Source organism: Danaus plexippus, chromosome Z (assembly GCF_018135715.1).
Source record: "Danaus plexippus chromosome Z, MEX_DaPlex, whole genome shotgun sequence".
In the NCBI taxonomy this organism is placed as follows: Eukaryota; Metazoa; Arthropoda; class Insecta; order Lepidoptera; family Nymphalidae; genus Danaus; species Danaus plexippus.
The window spans coordinates 12,837,949-12,859,334 of record NC_083559.1 but is presented as its reverse complement, the minus strand read 5'-3'; the positions used below and the strand labels follow the sequence as shown (position 1 = coordinate 12,859,334).

Below are 21,386 nucleotides of genomic sequence, written 5' to 3'. Positions count from 1 at the left end.
TTCGTGGATAGAAAATTACTATAAATCGAAGAACTAATACTATTGTGAAATTATGATCAATATACAGTCATTGTTTCGTAAAAATTGCCTGTTAAAATAATAAGCAACGATCGTTTACCGACGATGTCCGTTACTAAAGTCATATAGATTATAAATGTCGTACAACTCTAACGAAGTCGCGGGCTACAAATAGTTTAATTAAGAATTTATGAAAGTCAGTAAACTAATAAGGAATTGGATAAAAAATATAACCTATTTATATTTACCACAATAGTTATATAGAAACGCTTCTCATAGGTACATATATAGACATGTGTTTTTTTGTTGAATGCATACATATAAGTGGAAATGCGAATAATGACATATCTGCGTATGATATAATCTGCGACTGTTTAAATTTAGTGAAATCTACGTAATATATGACGTTTTTTATATGCTCGAACAGAATTATGACATGGTAATTTAAAGATGACAGCCATGACAGTTTGTATGTATATATAGATATATATACGCGGGCAAAGTCGCGGGCTAGAAATAGTTTAAGAGAAATTACGATATATTTCAAATAATTCCTATTACTTTTTCAAACTATGCTCAACTTCAATGTACCTACAATAAAATTATTTTTTGCTTTGTTCATCGTAACATAGCATATTTTTTGGGCCATTTTATGACAAAGATTCATATATGATTCGGGATTTTGCAGTGCGATTTTGTTTAACTATATATTATAGACCAATACATAGCGTATTAAATATATAAGCAAACAAAATAAAATTTATTTGATAGAATTCGTATTATAAAAAATGTAAATTTAAAAAGTGAGTATCGTACTATAAATAACGATCACATTTTATGTACATATGTGTGTATTATTGAGCTGATCGTATTTTACGCGGACGAAGTCGCGGGCAAAAGATGGTTTTATAAAAAAAAAACTTTATATCCTTCTTTATTATTAATTTTAATATTGTAAGAATGTTACTGCTGTAGCTTTTGCGTGCGATAGAGAGGCAGGCAGAGGCAGGCATATATATATATATATATATATATATTGTCTATCTGTCACTTGTTTCATTCATGCTCAGCGACCTTATTTAAAAGTAGTTGGTTTAATTCAAAGGTTTAACAAAATACCTTTATCAAAACTGACTATGTGTTTCAACAAAAATTAATATTTATAAAGAATGTTGTGATCATAAATCGATTAAATAAAAAAAATAATAATCAATAGAAATCTATATTGTTGTTGAATTTAACTCGAGTTTTTTGTTATTTTACCATACGTTTCGATAATTTTTCAGTAACCGTGATACGGGAACACGTGATAAGTGTCTCATTGAGATAATGTTAAGTAAAAAAACGCCGAGTTAAATGAAAAAAAGAAAATAGTTTTATCTGAGCGTACTAACGAATATTTTAGATAACATTAACTAAAATGACTGGAAACAAAAAAGAGGTAGTATGTAATACATAACTAACAAATTCAATCAATTATAAATGTGTGTCTGTCTACACGTCCCTGTTTCGAATGATCTCGGAAATTATTGGCCAGTTTTAACATTATTGAAAAGGCGTCAATGCTTGCAGTTGCATAATAAATTAGTTATACGTAGACGAAGTCAAGGAATTGTTATATATAATTTTATACATTGTTATAACGTGTTTTTTTTTAAATTTATTATTCATCAAGTGGTTATCAATGTGCCTACTAAAAATATATCTGTTTACATCTATATGTGCATACATTATAGGTAACATTATCTTGTGCTCAGCGAATTCCTATCATTTGCTCTGCCAATGTTTAATATTTTATATAAAATGGATATATAAAAAGGATTTTGAATTATCATATAATATTTACGTAAAAATTTGCTTATCGTTGGAGTTGGTTTTATGAAGGATGTATAGAAAACAGGGCAAGTAAATAATCTTTTTCTGTTTGTTTGTCTGTTCCACTCATTATACTAAAATTATTGACTTTAAACCTGCATGTACGAGGTCCTTGTATGTGTAGTTCAGTTTTATTAAACAATTGGTCTTTATTTCATGAAAATTAGTAAGAAAAAACAGTAGTCAACTCACATGCTTTTACTGTAGATCTAAAATGTATGAGCCAGTTAGTTCATAGTATTAATATACCTTCTTTCCTTATGTCGAAGTTACCGGCAGTATTTTGTTTAATTTAAAATTACAATTCTTAGTAAATATATAAATCTTATTAAATTATTTTGTTTGGTTTCGCTGCTTATGACACTTTTAAGATATAATAACACGATGTTTCTTTGTTTTTTTTTTTTCACCTACAGAGATTATATATAAAAAAAATGTGCAATGCAGTGCGACGTAGCCATACTTTAAGCTCTGCGAATTTGACAATTTTCGATACAATATTTAGTTGCTAGCTGTCAGGGAGGCAAATATTAGAATATTAAAATCAATGTGTTAATTATAGGAAATATAGCGCAATAAAAAAGTACACTTATAGTTTCTGTGTTGAGAAACAAGGAAACACGAGGCAAGCGATTAAAAACTATTCCCATGTCGATAACCTTCAAAATTACTGAACTGATTTGGTTTGAGTTGGCTAAGTTACGATAGCTCTAGTTTTGAAAAATAATTAAACTAGCTTACAAAAATTGTATATTAATAAAAATACTTGGTCTGTTTCTCATCAAAATCGGGTGTAGGTAAAAATGTTTGGTTTTAATTTCATCGAAATCGGATTTTGGTAAAAATGTTTGGTTTTAATTTCATCAAAATCGGATTTAGTTAAAAATATTTGGTCTTTATTTCATCAAAATCGAAAGTGGATAAAAATATTTGGTCTTTGTTTCATCAAAATCGGATTTAGTTAAAAATATTTGGTCTTTATTTCATCAAAATCGAAAGTAGATAAAAATATTTGGTCTTTGTTTCATCAAAATCGGATGTTGGTAAAAATATTTGGTTTTAATTTCATCGAAATCGGATTTTGGTAAAAAGGTTTGATTTTAATTTCATCAAAATCGGATGGTGGTAAAAATATTTGGTCTTTATTTCATCAAAATCTGATAGTAGTAAAAATATTTCATCTTTATTTCATCAAAATCGGATGTTGGTAAAAATATTCTCTTTTTTTTATATTTACTTGTTATATACCTCCATATTGTTTACCATATTATTAATATAATTTGACGCGGACAAAGTTGCGGGCAGTATCCAGTTTAAAAATAATAAGTTGAAAATTCCATGTAATCATATCTCATAAGAATTCCTACAATATTACGTGTTAATTGATATTATTACTTGTTTACGCAAAATCATATCAATCAGAATTGCCATTACGGTCTGCGATTAAATTTCTACTGAAGATATTTCAAGAAAAATCTTCCCCGATACAACTTAACACGAAATTCAATACAACCATGAGATATAATTAATAAATACATACATATTATTATTGTAAAGAAAAAGAGTGCTTTTCGTCAAAAAGTTCAGAATAAAACCGGACAAAATCATGGGATTGATAATCCGATATTAGTACTTATTTTATATTGCAATCAACAGACTAAACAATTCCACTCTTTACAATGTAAAATTATATTTAATTGAATTAGAAGATAATTGCTTTATAATGTATGAAATTAAGTAACATTTTAACATTTTTCATCTATGTATTGTTGAAAAAATTTGGAAACAAAAATCAAGACATTGTATGTGAAAATAAAGAACATATATATATAATGCTTAGTTTCGATGCTTTTGCTAAGGTTTCGCTTGCGCTAATTTTACATTGTAAGTAATTCTTATTTTCTCATTAAAGGATGAAATTTGAAATGCTAAGATATATTATATAATTACCAGGCGTAGAATAACATGATTTTATTGAATTCCTCCTTGTTTAATTTAACTCTAAATATTCGTCAAACTGTCAGCTACGCGTTCATCTAACAAAATATGTTACGGCACAAAAATAACAAGGAAATTGCTCTTTCCATTATAATCGCCATGAGCATATGAAATAGAAAGGCAGATAAATAGGAACAAAATAATTACTTAGGAAATTATTATGTAAATATACTTTGTTATTTATATATAGCAGACAGATACACATTTAAAAAATATCTAAATTTAATATTTTATTAACATGTGTATTTTATTTTATAAATAACATTTTCGTTCCTCCATTGTTTCCAGTCAAACGAAATCTAAACTTGTTTTCCCTAACTGAAATTTAAAGCACTCGAACGTCTCTCACAACTAATATATACTTAAATCCGACAATCATTCGCAAAAAGAAATGATTGTCTATATTATAGTTGACAAGTCTTGTTAACAAAGTTAGTATAGATTGACACACCATAACAAGTCCATGGTATGTAAAATCCTCAGCGAAGACGATCCGGAGTACAAGGAGCAGCAACAGCGTATTCTATGGTGTTTGGAAGAGGCTGTGTCACGACCTCTACTGAGGGGTGAAGAGGCCTGGCCGTTGCTGCAAGAATATGTGCTGCAAGTCCACGATCAGGAATACTTGGATCAGGTAAGAGGTCTACGGCTTCACGTTACTTGAGAAACGATTGGCTTTATATAAAAATGTAACTCATACTATGAAATGCTGATATAAAATAAGCATCAATTCTGACAGATAGTTAAGCTTAACTATGCGTTAATTTTGTTTAACTAAAAAGGTTTTTTTATTCCAGTTTGGATATAGGTACTGGTAGCCTCGATGTTAAGAACTGAGATATTTGAATATTTTAATTACGAGTATTGTTATCTTGACTGAGCGAGAATTTCGATTACATATTTTCAGTATACATTATAAGCCCGTAGCTTGTTAAAATGGTTATTCTATCAGTCTCCCGTTGGCTTCTTTAAAGGATCTCATTAAATTTTCCCTAACTTAAGACTTATTTTTATCCTTTCTTATTGTAGACAAAGAGATAGAGTAATTTAAAGCTAAAACACTCTTTAAGCATTGTACTTCTAAATCTTTTTATCATAATTTTAAAGTTTTTTTTTTAGTGCCTAGTGTCTTTGCTAAGTGTGTAAAACTATGCCGTCTTTTGAGGATCCGTCAGTGTCAGTTTTATGACGCCTAGTCAGTTTTATGACGCCTTCGGTTGATAGGAAAGAGGGTATCCCAGAACAGCAGTCTGAACAGGAAACTAAGTTTTTTAAAAATAAAAATTATACCATGTATTGAATTAAACCAATAAATTAATGACATTTCTGTGGAGTCGATATAAAGCGAATATTTATATAATTTCAGGTTAAAAAGCAACATGAAGCGGCCATTGAATATTTACAGAAAATTACACCGTATGAAGATAAGCTACTGACGATTGAGTAAGTTGTAATGATATACTAAGACTCATTTGGTTATTAATTTTTTTTAATTTACTTGACCATTCGGTTTGAGTCGAATTTAATGAATAAAATTGAATCCTCGTCAAATCAGATCTATTAACTTTTGGTCCTATTTGACTTTTAAAACGATTGATTTTGTATAGAAATGTCATTATCAATAACCTAGTGTTTATGCAATGTGATTTCTAAAAGCCACTGTATTAATTTTATACGTCATATTTATGAATATTTTCTATAAAACCGTTTGAGTCAATTTTTTTTTTTTATATACTTTAATGTTAATATTTAATCTCCTCCGTTATAGGGATATTGATGAAAAATGCAAAATTTATCAAGACTACATCGATACGGTCATAGATTTGTCCAAAGAGAAGAGATACGTCGACTGCGACAGCAATGGGATACTGAAGGTATTGTATATGAAGATTGATGAAAACTAAAAGATACTTTAGTGAGTCCCTGAATCAAAAAAATGTATGAGACATTCCCTTAGTATAATAATAGTACAGCTTATATTACCTTGCCAGGAAACTTATTAAAACTGGTAATATTGTTAACTCAATTAAATATGTGTTATATATATATATTTTTTTTTTGTTTTGTCCAGGTGCTGTATGACCGAGCGACAACCGAATGCATCTCCTGCGAAGCCTCTCACGATCTGCTACTGGCATTGGCCAAACATGTTCAGGCTATTTCGTCTCGAGCCACCATACATCGTATCCATGACCTGTGTACTAGACGTTGTCCCAGGAGGCACACCTTCTGGGTGCTGAAGATGCAGCAGGCTGAACACGAGGAGAAGAGCTTTGAGGAGGTATTCAATCACGTTCTAATCAGACTTTATCCAAGAAATTAACTTTTCATAGACATCCATTAATAAGGTGTACAAAATGTCGGGACGAGCCAAGTGAAATGTCACGTACCATTCTTTCTTTCAAAGGATATTAAGATGAGAAAAAGATTTTCTTCAAAAGTTGTAGAATTACCTCTTTATTAACGGTACATGTTACATACAGTTAGAAAGAGTATTAACAAAAGAAGTTTTGATACCATTTTTAAAGTATACATCGTAAAATTTTTTGCCACGTAAAGTTTACATAGGCCTTTTTTTTGATTTATGATAGTTTGATGCTTCACAGTTATTTGATTTAAAATTGTTTGTATAAAATTATAATGGAATATGAACGAAGAGAGACGACACTAACGAATGCAGTATTTTGTTTTACTTTTTGGTTGTTAGTAAAAACATAGTTTGGGTTTATAAAAAAAATTGGGAGTTTTTAGAAAAAATAGTAAAATAAGGTTAAGTCATTATATTTAAGGCAAAATGTTATTTAATTAGGCGCAACACGTAGCTAACACCATTACCTATCGGTATTCACTTTCCAAACACCCTGTATATTATTTATGTATGAATCGTCATATGGACCGTCGTTTTCGTAAATAACATTAAATTTCAAGTTATCGGTTTTCAATAAAACTTTTCCGATTATATCCGATATTTTTAATTTTCATCCAACATAACACTTGAAAAATAACATCGGATAAATAATCATAAAGCTTTCTTAATATATTATATATATTCTTATATCATTCCTTATTAGTTTTCAGTTTTAATGTCTAAATATTTTACGACCAAATCTCAATGAGCTATATTCGGATTGATTTTTTTAAATCATTAATTTACGTCGGTATGTCAGTGTAATCGGTCTGCGATGTTTTTACGACTGGCAATACATACGGATAACATTTTTATCTCATAAATAGCAAATGATAATTTGTAACGATAAGGCTCAAAAGTAAATATCCAGAGCCGTAAAAACATTTACAAAAAAAAAAAAACATTTTTATCTTTCGTAAATCTTTGCACCTTATATTATTAAGCTACCTTATTTAATGCATACCTATGTACATACATCTGTTACGGAAATTTATGTTTCAGATGTTCTTGAATTTATTATACTTTCTTTGATAAAACTTTCAAAATTTTTAATTTCAGTTTTGATTTTTTTAATTTCCAGGTAAATAAAAAATATTCTCGAGAATATTTTTTCAAATCTTATTATCATTTTATAAACACATAACTTAAAAGAAATACCATGTTTTGCAAACAAGAAGTAAGATGAAAAGCTTACTTTAATTTTCAATTTAATAGTCACATCTTAATACAAGTGTTTAGTTCTTAGTTTGCATTTTATTTTAACAATAAATTATTAAACAATAATTTCGTAAATCCTTATCTTCTTAAATCTTTAATATATTCTACGAATGATATAATTGTGAATGTTTATGAGTATGGATGAATGTAGAGATGTGTGTTGCTTTTTCACGCAATTTTTTTTAAACGAATTTTTATTTAGCTTTACAGTAACGTAGCTTAGGCTTCAGAACACTAAGTATGCTAAAATTCCGTATGGTTCTCGCAGAATCGAGATATAACAGCTACATTGTGTATAGAGTCTCGTGACAAAACCTATAGATGTCGCTGTCGGTTGATTAACATATTCATTGTTATAATACTTTATACATTTCTCTCTAATCCCAATGTCAAATTCACGCGGGCGAAGTAGCGGTCAAAAATTGTATACATGTAATTTAAAACACCCCAAATCCGTTATTCCAGGTGAAGTCACTATTCGAGACAGCGCTGTCTAAAGGCATGGAAACTTATAAAGAAGCCGAGAAGCTCTGGATGAGTTATCTAGAGTACATCCGTCGAGCTACGTCCTTCGATAATAAGGAGCACGTGGATAGACTGCGGCGAACATTCAGACTGGCCTGGGACTCACTCGCTGAGGTAGTGACATTATCGATATATATATCGATTTTTTTTTCGATACTTTTGTTTCTTTTCAACTTCATGCCATTTTTATCTGTTCCACGGCGATACTTTTATTTTCTGAACATAGATATCAATTTAAAATTATTTTTAAAAGTAAAATTTCGTATGTCTATTTTTTGTTTCGTACAATATTAAAAGCATTTTCAACTACGTATTTTTATGTTTCATATTTAAAAATCTCCTTCTTGTTTTCCGTACTACGTGATATGTTCAAAATCTATTATAGTTCAGTGATTTAACTAATTTTGTCTCTATATTCTCGTGTTTTGCACTACTCGGTTATTGTGTTTAGGAATTCGTATTGTGAATTTACAGTGAGTCAACGCCAGAACACCTATTTCGATATGCCCTCCTAGTATTTTGTCTGATTATTACTAAAGGCCCTTCGTTGTTTATATATTTTTTTTAAATATATAATTGTAAGTTTTACAATTAAAGCGTTATCATCGTAGATTTAAGATTCTAAAAACTACATTTTAATTACCTACATACATACGTATGCAAGTGGAATGCATATTTTATATTCAATAAATATTTACAGAATTCCTTGGCTTACTCGATAAAATTATCTCGATTTACTGTCCGAGACAATGATTTACTTGTTTCAAGAGCAATAAAGTGATTTTTCGGAAAATGCTCATATAAATTCGCCTTTATTAAACAATTAATAATATTAAAAATCAATAATCCTTTATTTAACATGTAGAGGAAATGGTGTTTCTTCATTGCTAATTTCATTTCTATAAGTTGTTACAGATCTTTGCAAATCATAATCTCTAAAAAAATTTAAAGTATATAAAGGTTATTTATAGAGTTTTGTTGTTAAATTGTGAGAAGAAAAAAGTTATGTCAAACTAGTCCTAGTGACTACATTAGTCTGAACGCTTTTGAGTATAGTATCTTGTTTTAGAAGTAAGCTAGCTATATCTTGATGACAATACTTTACAAGCTAAGTTAGTGAAGCCCCAAAAGATTTATGCTCATCTGACCATACTTTAATAATTTTGGCTACAAAAACAATTGTGTAATAGTGGGTGTAACGGTATATAGGGTGTATAATTGTACCTACGACAGGCAAATCCGATCAAAGCCGAGTGATTTCGTAGCTTTAGGGAGCTATCGTTAAATCAAATGACGTTTTTACACTGTAATTTGATCAGAGTATAATTTTTTCAACGACTATATAGATTATTTTGTTGCCTAATAAATAATTCAATTCTAGAGCACTTAGCATTATTTACATTTAAAAAAAGTGTTTTTGTCATATTCTGTCAGCTGATATATACATATATTGTTTTGTTGATTGGCTATTTCAGTTTGAAATTATTTATTAATTTCTGAACGAAGAAAGTCGAAATGTATGGGAATCGGATGTTGTAGTAATGATTACCCAGTAGCATTTCATGTAGCGTTTGAACTGAAGACTTCAATAAGGCAGTCGCAGAATTATTTCGCATAAGCATAGTTCAGCTTAAAGATGCTCTGCCAAAGAACAGACGGTTTATTGAGTTTCAATTAAGACTTGTATATTTCAGCAATGTTATATATGTTCTATTAGCAAGGACCGCAGATACTTTGAATGACTTAAGTCCAATCCTTGTAATAAGTTGCGTTTATGTATAAATAAAATTATCAAAATATTTATATCAATGTAAAAATAGTATTAAATAATATTGATACATTATAAAGGTAACACCAGACAATGAGGTTTTGTATTCAACTGCTGACAGCACCTAGACACATGTTACATGTGTATATTTTTTAAGATTCCAGATTCTATACAAACCTACCACTTTTGAAATAACTTATAAATATTTATAAATATGCGTTTGTTCAAGAATCCTTTATAATAAACTATTTAAATAAATAATATTTTTGGCTTAGCATAATATATTGTTACTTATGTCTTTTGTTTTTCTATTTAATAGTGATTGTTATTCTCTGGTCGCTTTTCGTTTAAAATTATACAATAAATAATTGAAGAAAAATAATTGTAAATATATACATATATATAATTTTGACTATTGTTACAGGCGTGGGGAGATGAAGCCAACGACTGTGAAGTTCCACTGTTTTGGGCTCGACTTGAATATAAACAAATTAAGGATCCCGTTCAGGGCAAGGAGATATTTGAAGAGATATTCAGTAAGTGTTTGACATTATATTTCTTCATGAGGTCTTCGAGAATAAATTTACTAACATTATATTAATCAAATTTCTATGTTCCAATTTTCAGAATACGGTGAAAATAAGACCCTGTCGAAGTACTGGGAGGCTCTGATTCATCTGGAGGTGAACCGCGATCCGCCAGTCAACAAGCGTCTGAGGGATCTCCACCGTCGGGCCCTCCGCAGTGTGAGTGATTACCCGCCAGCCGTGGCGCGGCTGTGGAGCGACTACGAGAGGGACTGTGGGGGACTCAGCACACTCGTGGAGTGCCAGGAGATGTGTGAGGTAAAGAGGCTGGTCTGCTTTCTTGATATTTAGGATATGCATGATTAAAAGAAGAGGATTCACGCCATCATTTAGCATTTTTTATGTGCTTTTTTTGATGTTTCGTTAGCAAGCTTGTGACTTATGTTGGCGCAAGCTGCCCGAAGCGTCAAAAAGTTAGGATTACATGGTCGTTTTAATGACAGTGCTTTTATATTGTAGAGGGGCTTCTGTAAAGACCCCTACGTTAGTGAGTGGACCCTTTATATATTTTGAGTGAGTGAGTGGACCCTTTATATATTTTGAGTGAGTGAGTGGACCCTTTATATATTATGAGAGATTGAGTGAGTGAGTGAGTGGACGCTTTATATAGTTCTTTCTTTATGTATATTTCAGAGACCCTTATCTCGATACCATCAAAATTATCAAAATAAGTAAAATATGTTCAGAATGTTTATTCCACAGTTGCCTGGTGTTAATGAATTGTACTGTTGAAATTATTTCAATATAAGTTTGATATGAATTAATTTGTTTTATAGCGAAAGTTGAAAGAATGGCGCGATAATTACCAGGCCATGAAGGAAAAGATGCTAGGATACAAGCAGAAAGGGAAACAGCAGACGAACAAGAAAATAAAAATTGATAAAGCTAAGACGGTACATCAGAAATCTAACAAAGGAAAAAGAAAGTCCGATAACACTTCAGAAGAAGTTAAGGTGAAGAGGAAGAAGGACGACAATATGGATGTTGATGAGTCAGAGAAGGACGGAGATAGTGGTGTGAAGAGACCACATGATGATAATGATCATGGTACGTATTCTTAAAATTTATAGTAATTTCAACGAAATAGGCTGCAATTTGTTCCGAACAATGTTTTATCTAAAAATAATAATTCCTATACCATATTATGTGAACTGGATATAATAAGGACATGTATATACGACATTATATATAACTAGATAAAGCCAGACCTATGATTTGTTTTAAGTACTCTATAATGTTAAAATTTTAGTTATAGAGACAAAGAGACCACGCAAAGACAGCTCATCAGAAGATGCGGTGGGAAGGGAGGCTTGCACATTATTTGTGAGCAATTTGGACTTTAAGTGAGTAATTTTTTTTATTAATTGTGCTTTATTTTATAACTATAATTTTATATAAAAAACGCGTATTATTACAGATTCAACGAAAACAATTTGAGGAACAAACTATCTGAATTCGGCGAGATTGTATCGATGAGAGTGAGGGCTGGCGTCAAAGCCTTCGGTGGATCAATCTGTTACTGTCAATATAAGACTACTGTGAGCACATTTATATGATTGATTTAATATATATATATATATATATATATATATATATATATACTGTATATATGAGTTAAGAATATAATATTTTAAATTTGGTGAATACTTGGAGCACATTGAATTAAAGTATAACACTATCACGTCTGTTACAATGTTTTCATCATTTAATAAATGTTGACCTTCATATATGAGCTTTTGAATTAACTGACTGTATGGACACGATAGTTTAGTTGGCAAAGGGATTGAGATAACATTAGTGGAGTCCACGGTTCGAATCATAGCTAATAATAAATATTTCACACAGGAGTCAGTTGATGAAGCCCTGAAACACGATAGAACAGCTCTGGACGGTAGACCGATGTTCCTATCACGATATTCATCTAAAAAGACCAAGCCGACATTTAAATACGCTATGACAACAGAGAAGAACAAACTGTTTGTGAGGAATCTACCGTTCTCACACTGCACCAAAGAGGCCCTCGCTGAAATATTCGATAAATATGGCAAGCTGAATGACATCAGGATTGTTACTTTCAAGTAAGCGTTAGAATTAGTCATATGATTAAAAATTTACTATATTATATTATTAATATATAGTAACAATGTGAATTTTCCGAGTCGTCTGTACTTTCTGAGAGTATTTAGACACAACTGACAGACAATGAAGGAAAACATCGTTAGGAAACCTGGACTTATAATTTCAAATTATAACATTGAAATCGCCAACCCTCCTCGAACATGCGTGGTGATTAATGCTCTAACCTTGTCCATGTGAGAAGAGGCTTTTGCTCAGCAGTGGGCTCCTATAGGCTGATGATATTATTTATTTTATTTATTATATTATATTTGATGTGATGTATTTGTATATAAAATATCAGAAAAGTTTAATTCTTAACATAAATAAAATATGGTTGAAAAATAATTAATTTATACAACGCAAATATTAAATGATTTTTCTAAATCAAACATTCACATTCATTCGTGTTTTATATGTATGTCTGTAGGACATTAATTATGATCACACACCAACTGTGTATACGGTAATGAGATCTGAGACTTTCGCGAGTATTCGTCTAAATTAAACTAATATTTTTCGGATCACTGCGCGTATTTTATTATTTTTATAAGCTACATGCTCGCGACGTGTTGGTTACTTCGCAGCAGCCGTGGTCACCGGCAGACGAGACGTATCGACGTCTCGACGAGCTTAATACTTGTTTCATTTTAATGTATACATGGTGACTGGTTTTTGAGTTTTCAATTTGTTTATCCGAATTATGTTCAGTTTAAGATATTTTAAGTTATGAGTGATATTTGTATTCATTATTAGATTGACGATAATAGTTTGCACTTTATAATGTTATGACTATGTTGGGAATAAAATATTTTTGTTGCGACCTAATATATTTAATTTTTTTCAATTCTGTTAACAGAGACGGGAAGCCCAAAGGTCTGGCCTATATAGACTACGAGGACGAGGAGTCAGCCTCGGTGGCCCTGTCGAAGACCAACGGGCTTCTTGTTAAAGACAGGAATATAGAAGTGGCCGTAAGTGCCCCTCCTCCTAAGGGGGAAACCAATGTACTTGGAAGCGTCAAACGTGATGTTGGCGGAGGAATGTAAGTTTATTTGATCAACAATTGCCAGCATTATAAAATAATGTCCATTGAAATTGCACTGAAAAATTTAACAAAATATCATGAAATAAATTTAAAATGTCTGTGTATAAAATTTTCAATGGAGAAAATGAAATAACTAGTATGTAGAGAATTATGTAAGGAGTATTTAATTTAAGATTACATATACAGAGCACCGGTAACCGCGGAAAATACGAAGTGTGTGACGGTCGAAGAAATGTTTACTATATTTGCAAATATTAAAGGAGCCAATAATTTTAATATATATATATATATATATATATATTACATAATACGAATAAACGTAATACATATACTTAATTTTTTGCCGATATATGTATATTGGTCCTTCAAGAACTGAATTGGTTTTGACGAAATGAACTTGTTCGTATTATAAGTTTATACATTAAACTTACGGTTATTATATAGCCTTTAATAATTAAAATACATACGTCTTTAAAATGGTGACGCTTTACGGAGTCTCGGGTCGCAGATCACTGCCTTTATTGTCTGTAATTTTGCACGCGTAATCCATTTATTTACAAGACATATCTAACTTAATGATTTGTGACTAAATCTAGGTATGTAATTATTATCGCTAGATTAAAACCGAGTTCCACCAAGCTCTGTTTTTTATATCTAAAAGAGGCATTTGCTAACGAACCTTCAAAATATGATTGTCTGTCAAAATTTTTACGTCCCACGAAGAAAAATTAACAAGGCCTTATTAAATGGCCGGCGACCAAATTATTCGTTATTCTTATAAGACGACCAAATTGAATTTACAGCGTTTGATACGACATGTCTGCTACGTGACAACACTTTATCCCTTGATCGTATATATCCCTCGATACGTCACTCGTTAGTTAATGCGACCGAATTTTATATGTATATTGTTGATTGCGTAGATTTGGCACGCAAAAAGCTTTCTTTTTCAGTTTACTAGGTGTGAACTGTCAAAAACGTGTCGTAAAATTTTTTGGCATAAATTGTGCTGTGTGTTGATGAGTCATTGACTGAATATAGACCATTGAAGTACACGTGAGTATACAGTATCCTTATTACAAGTTTTTGTCGTCACACTACATACGAAGCGTTTCCTGTTACTCATTCAATAATAAAATTTAACGCTATAATGTGTCAGGATTTATGAATGAAAAACAGTTTATGATCCGTAAGTTAACTTGGACTAAATATACTGAAGTGGTACTACAGTAGCGAATTTTAATTTACCCATAAGAGTGTTTTTTGCGGTCTGTAGTAAGTAAAGTGCAGTACATCTGGCAAATTTTGAAGAAAATTAAAAAGAAATTTACAACCTCCTCCTTTATTACGTCCCGAAAATTGAAAAAAATAATGAAAATTAATAAAAAAAAAACACATTTATTTTTGTTTTTTTTTTTTTAATATTAGATAATGAATAAATATTATTTAAAATAATCATTAACTAAATCAAAATTTGATTGTTTTTGTAATATATTTTTTTAGGAACAGAACTATTGAGTGGGGGGAGGGGGGTTGGGAATTGATGAATTACATATATCGTTATCAATAGCGTGTGATATATTTGTTTATACTAATAACGGAAATATCACTTACGTACCTATTTATTATCTGTATAATAGGGGGAGGGGGGGAGGGCGTTTAATGCAACCGTCCATTTCAGGGTTCATTTCGTTTCAGGCGCCGTACTCAATTGAGTAGCTTCATACCGCGGGTGTTGCAGACGCCTTCCACCAGCAAGTCCAGTAACGCCAACACTAGCAACGGGGACTCCAAGAAACCCCTCAGCAACAGCGACTTTAGATCACTGTTGCTCAACAAATAGAAACCTTATTACATTTAGATAATAACCAATTTAGTCCGATAAACTGTTTCTCTGTTTAGTTTAATATTACTTATTCATTCTGGTATAATAGTATGTTATTTGTGCTTATTCGTGAAGTGATTTTCTATGATAGACCTTATTTGTGAAGCGTTAAGGTATATTTTAGTGTTTATTACGTGAACTATTATGTGCTCTGGATTAAAAGTTATCTGTTACATGTGAATTAGTTATGAGTTTATAAGAACTCGTGTGTCTAATAATTGTAATGGACTTTATTAAATGTACTCTTAAGATTGCTTGTTAGGTGACTATACTGTCATTATTGGATACCGCAATAGACATGTGCTCCGATAGAATGGGGAGTAATATTTTGATCGATAGATGTATTTAAATCATGCTTGCACAGCACTATAGATGATTACACTAGTGTTGCCATTAATATTAATATATTAGGATGATTGAACGGACTTCTACGATTGTATTTCAGACTGCTTGGTATAGGTATATGCAAAAGTTTTTTAGCCGTTTTAGAGTTTATTCTGTTTAGGCTTAGGCTTTGAAATTAATTAATAAAATATATAAACTCTTTTTCAGTTTTGTTACGGTGTTATTTGAGTAACGTGTCAGATTTAAAACTATTGATATTTTATTCTGCGCTTTTTTTTTTAATTTTTTTGTAGGTTGTGTGTAGTACATGATATGAGTATTGTATATAGACATTTACCTCTTTCATTGACTACAGAACGTGTATTTTGTTCCGATCCAAAATTTTCGATCTTGACATATAATAATAGCTATGTTTAAGGAAACTGTTACTTATGTTTGATTGTTTTATTTTATATTGTATTCAAAAACATTAAAAATATAAAAAAAAAAATGTTTGTAAAAAGTTACTTTATTGAGTAAATAAACGACTTTCAACTTCAAATGTAAATATATTTATTCATAAAAAATATAATTAACACTTCACAATAAAACGACGAGTAGATGTTAATTTGTAAATTACGTGTTTTGCGAAATGTTATTAAAACGTATATAAGCATTTGTAAATTAATATCTAAAACTAAAAAAAAAAAATACACCCGATACAATTTTTTTTTCTTCCGTTTGTACTTTTATATTGGAAATGAAACGAGTTTTTAACTTTTGAAGTCAGCCGGACAATAATATTGTGCTTACAATAAACGTTATGGCATTGGACTAGATGACTAACTAACTAAAATTTTAACTCACTATAAACTAAACAATAATCCATAGAATTTAGTAGAAACAATTAGTGCTGCGGCAACACTGTACGTGGACTATAAATAATTTCATTGCACCGGTTAAATTTTACTCTTATATGGACACAGCACCACGTTAAAAGGCTATCCTATCTGAAAACAGTAAAAATACTTAGAAATAACAACGCCTCCTGTAAAATAAGTGACGCCGACAATTGCACAATATAGTAAGAAATTACAGCCCCATAAATACATAAATTTACTTAGCCAAAATGTTCCTGGGATATGATTTTTCTATGACGTCCATTGCTAACGTCAATCGACGTGTTTCCCGTCTCGCCACCTTAGTTTAGACCTCTCGAAGGCCTCTTTGATGCAGGACCTGGAGATTTGAAGCTGTACTTAATGTTTCTACTAGTATATATAATAATATATATATATATATATATATATATATATATGTCTTCCCTCTACAGACTACATGTAACCGTAAAGGAATTTCCTAGAATGGTTTTCTCATAAGCCTTTCAGCCTCTAGGTATGTATGGAATGTAATTTTTATTATTAGATAACTGGCCGCGGTCCAATCAATGAGAATGTATTCGATGGGTGCGAGTGTTGTGTGTAAGCGCTTGAGTATGTGTTTGTGTTTATGGATATGGATGTGTGTGTGTGTGTGTGTGTGCGCATGTTCCTTCGTCTGTGAATGCATGTATACCTAAAGAGCGATTGGTGCAGAATGTAAGCGGACACGTGTCCGGCGTCGACGTAGCGCACCTCAGCTCCGGGCCAGATCTCCTCCAAAGTACCGACGTCCTCTCGCGGTACATAGGCGTCGTGTTTCGCACAGACCGCTGTAAATAAACATTTGTAAAATTGTCTTATAACTTATGGTATATTAATGCATTATTATTCTTTGTAATATAATAAGTATTAAAAGCAAAATTACTTCGGTCTTTTTGATGGCGCTCGAATGCTCCTCTACTTAGGGTAAATTAGGACAGATTCAGTCAGTAAAAATACAAAGTATAAAAACTCACCTATAATAAGGGATGTATCGAATGGCACAGAAAAGTTGCTTAAATGTGTGCATTCGTCCATAATTCCACGCATAAACTGCAGTGCCTCTCTGTCCCGCCAGTGGATTTTACCTATATCTATCTTCTTTCCTGATTTCATGAATGGCAAGTTCACCCACAGGTCCGAAGTGAGTTCTGACACGTTCCAGGATTTGCGTTCTTTTTTAATTAAAGACGTCGAAATCTTCTCATCAGGAGTTACCAAAGCTTTGTTCTCATTAGAGGATTCTTTGTTCTGATTTACTGAATTAGAGTTTTCTATCGCCGGAGTTATTTTGACTGTTTTGTTATTGTTGCCATCCAATGGTAATTTTTCGTTCGAAATGTTGTCTGAAACTGTAGACATTTTTGGTATATCTACCAAAATATATAACATTAATGACAGGAAAATATTTATGGTATATTATTCGTTTGGACGTTTATAAAACTTACCACTCTGATATTTAAGTAGGAACACTTTAAGTTTCCCATCGTCCAGTTTGTTTATAAACTCAATGTCTTGGGGCTCCAATTCGAAATGTTTATTGGATGTTAATTTGTTATATAATATTTGACTTATTTTATTATCACACAGAAGTTTTCTCAGCTCTTCCTTTATTATCTCGTCTTCAACGTCCACGACACTCTTAACGCTATGTGGTAAATCGATTTTATTATCTACAGTTTGTTTATTGTCAACGATTTGAGCATTTGTTTTGGCGTTCTCCTTATAAGTAATGTCCATCTTCTTAGCTCCGACGTTAAATTTCAGTGAATCTATAATATCATCTGTATTTGTCTGCGGTTTCATAGCGGCGGTGTTTTCCATGGTCTGTGTGTAAGTTCGAGCAAATTTTTTGCCGGCAAGAAAAGCCTCGTCCACTATGGTAACCATTTTCGATAATTTCTCTCTGTAGACGCCATCAGACATATACTGGTCTTCTAAGAGGTCCCAGTTAATGGAATGGGACATTACGCCCTAAAACCAAGTTCAGAAAACTAAGTTGAGGTGAATTTAAGACCAAGAACTTTTTTTGTGTTACTGATTATGAATTTATAACCTGCAAGAAGACCGCAGAAGCTGTTGACCACGAAAGACATGGAACTAAGACGAGTGGTTTAGGCCAATTGGTTGCTGCTAAGGAAGCCATCTGTTGAAGAATTCTTTAATATTTTATATTGTTTAGTTTTGATAGTACAAAAACCATTGATTGATTCGTTTATTATCTAACTAGTGTAATAACATTTTTACATGCCATATTTCTTCATTAAATAATCACTACAACTCAGAAGAGTAATCATTACAAAGTTTTGATAAAATACATTAGATGACTCAGATAGGTTTATGAAGTCTTTTAATTTGAATTGTAAAAAGATCGTAGTGATGTTAGTAAAGTAATTTAAGAAAATAATATATATATATAAATATAGTACAACTGACATGGCCACCCATCGACAACCCTGTGACACCCAGAGGTCCGAGGCCGTTCCGCTCGCACCAATGAAATAAAACCAGTGATTCCAGGATCAGACAGCCGCCCATCACGAAGATGTCCGACACATTGTGAAGCGAGGATCGTCTATCAAAATTATACTATTATTATAACAATAACAAAAAATAAGGCTACAGTTTCTAGAATTATATATTTCTCACATAGATAATTTTTAATATGAGCATAGTCTCCAGATTAGGCATAGGCGAACTACCCACCCGTTTAAATCCTTTCCATAGAATAATCATATCAAATTAAAATAATTTGTCGTAATTTATTATTCATTACTCACACTTGATCAGTAGGTTTTCGTAGTCCATAAAAAGGATTTTCAAGTATGATACCTCCAACACCGGCCTCTTTTAGTAACGGTTTTACCATAAGATTTCTCCGTCGCCAAAAAAACTGATAAAATATTTTACATTTATATAATATAAAAAATACCAGTTTATTTCACAAATGAAATAATTGGCAATGCATCACAATAAAATTAGATACGTTAATATTTATAACTTGATTCATTACAGACGAATGTGAAGAGTTGCTTGTAAACACGTAATACCAACATCATCAGCCAAAATTATGTTCATACAAAAAGTGTATATGTTGTAGGATATGCGAGCTATGTGTAGACTTATTAAACGTCAGAATCTTAATGGACTATATATACATTTTAAATAACTTCTCATATTTAACTTAAACCACTTTTCAATATAAATTTTTTTAACAGGACAGTTATCTGCATATTGAAGCCTGACTACCAGGGCATACATTATATGTCTACTTTACATCGTTCCATAGCCCCATAAAATCAAAATGTAATTATTGGCTGAAATGACCATTTTTTAACATATATAATTTTACTTTTTGTGTTAAATGGTATCATGAATTAATTATTAAGAATGTAATTCAAATAGTTAAGAAATTTATGAATATCTTGTTTGTCTACATTAAAATAAAACTTTGTAATTTTTTTATAATCCATACGGGTATTCATTTTTCTCGTAATCCTATCAGACATAAGTATTTAATTTAATTACATTAGGACCTGCCAAGTGGTCTAGAAGGGTGAAAGTATTTTTACTTGTTTTCAAACACTATTTTAATATGATATATGTATATATATGTATATATAATGATGTCATTAATGATGTAATATATATCACTTTCAACACACTGATAAGGTTATCTTTAGTGTTTTTAATCAGACATTCTGTTGAAGGGAATATTACTTGTGTAACTTGAAAAATAATATGAGATTTATTAGACAAATCTAGCTTTGTTTGTTAGTGTTCATAAATTAAAATACATATTTTAATTTGTATAAATTGCATTCAAGAAACTAATTAATATTTTGTAATTTTCTCTGATACATATATATATATATATATCATGTTATATATTTGTTGTCCATACAAAGTGTGCATTGGTAGAATTTATTCTTACATGATCGCCTGTTCCAGCTAGATGTAAACACACAGGCTTGCATCGTGGGTCCGGCCAGTGAACTGGTAGTAATATTTGAAAGTGAGCTTTCTGAGCAATTTCTGGAACAATGCCTGGTAGATACCTTTCCAATGGTGTTAAAAAATATCCCTCCAATAACCGACAGTCTGTCAGATTTTGTTCCTAATAAATAAAACAGTAAAAGTAATAGATGTTCAATTTTTTTAATTAAAAACCTAAGACAAGCAACTCACAAGGTTAAAGATTAAATATTTATTGATTTTAGACTTAGTTTGACTGGTTTAAGGAACTTACATAATTGATGATATATAACACTTACTTTCGTTATTGTTACTGGATAATCTCTTTCAACTAATTTAAAGCATTCATCTCGATTTGATACAACTTTTCTGAATTCGAATAACCTAAAAAGTTTGAAAAAATAAAATATTGCAAAACAATTTTGTACACTCTTACTTAATTTATGGGTCACATGAAAAATAACATGATGTTACGTAGAATAGTTTTAGGAATAGCTTTACCTTCGCAAATTCTCTGGTTTACCCCATCCTTTAGTAAAAAATTTTGTTAATAGTATACTCCGGTACACAGCATCTAATTTGCTAGCGGACATTTTCGGAAAATGGGCGGTTGTTAAATGGTTTGTTTAATTTAGAACATTAATATTTTTACGGTGTTCATTATCCGTCAGTAAATGTATTTTGGTGCAAATCATATGTTTGTCATGTAAATGTCACGATCAC

At 31.1% G+C, this 21,386-nt stretch overlaps 2 protein-coding genes across 5 annotated transcripts in view; one reads left to right on the top strand and one right to left on the bottom strand.

Moving 5' to 3' along the window:
* The window catches only part of LOC116777115 (squamous cell carcinoma antigen recognized by T-cells 3), a 24,127-nt gene extending 7,797 nt beyond the window's left edge, over nt 1–16,330 (top strand). For both annotated transcript variants that reach the window (XM_032670482.2, XM_032670481.2), the window contains 13 exons: nt 4,375–4,525; nt 5,258–5,334; nt 5,660–5,765; nt 5,963–6,172; nt 7,982–8,155; nt 10,234–10,345; nt 10,437–10,654; nt 11,173–11,443; nt 11,646–11,739; nt 11,814–11,934; nt 12,242–12,474; nt 13,371–13,556; nt 15,258–16,330. In XM_032670482.2, the coding sequence (XP_032526373.2) occupies nt 4,375–4,525; nt 5,258–5,334; nt 5,660–5,765; nt 5,963–6,172; nt 7,982–8,155; nt 10,234–10,345; nt 10,437–10,654; nt 11,173–11,443; nt 11,646–11,739; nt 11,814–11,934; nt 12,242–12,474; nt 13,371–13,556; nt 15,258–15,402 (2,098 nt within the window). In that variant the 3' untranslated portion in view covers nt 15,403–16,330. The remainder of the gene's footprint in view (nt 1–4,374; nt 4,526–5,257; nt 5,335–5,659; nt 5,766–5,962; nt 6,173–7,981; nt 8,156–10,233; nt 10,346–10,436; nt 10,655–11,172; nt 11,444–11,645; nt 11,740–11,813; nt 11,935–12,241; nt 12,475–13,370; nt 13,557–15,257) is intronic.
* LOC116777116 (protein ABHD18) lies at nt 16,318–21,386 on the bottom strand. Of its 3 annotated transcripts, none has more exons than XM_032670484.2 (10): nt 21,165–21,386; nt 20,963–21,047; nt 20,623–20,805; nt 19,469–19,581; nt 19,125–19,263; nt 18,745–18,834; nt 18,137–18,662; nt 17,666–18,040; nt 17,344–17,479; nt 16,318–17,007 (listed from the first exon to the last, which is right to left on the bottom strand). In XM_032670484.2, exons 1-10 carry the CDS (start codon nt 21,254–21,256, stop codon nt 16,941–16,943), a joined length of 1,806 nt encoding a protein of 601 aa, XP_032526375.2. In that variant the 5' UTR covers nt 21,257–21,386; the 3' UTR covers nt 16,318–16,940. The 3 variants fall into 3 exon arrangements, with proteins under 3 accessions (XP_032526375.2, XP_032526376.2, XP_032526374.2); XM_032670485.2 differs by having other exon boundaries at nt 17,403–17,479; nt 17,666–18,061; nt 21,165–21,384; XM_032670483.2 differs by having other exon boundaries at nt 17,666–18,061; nt 21,165–21,383.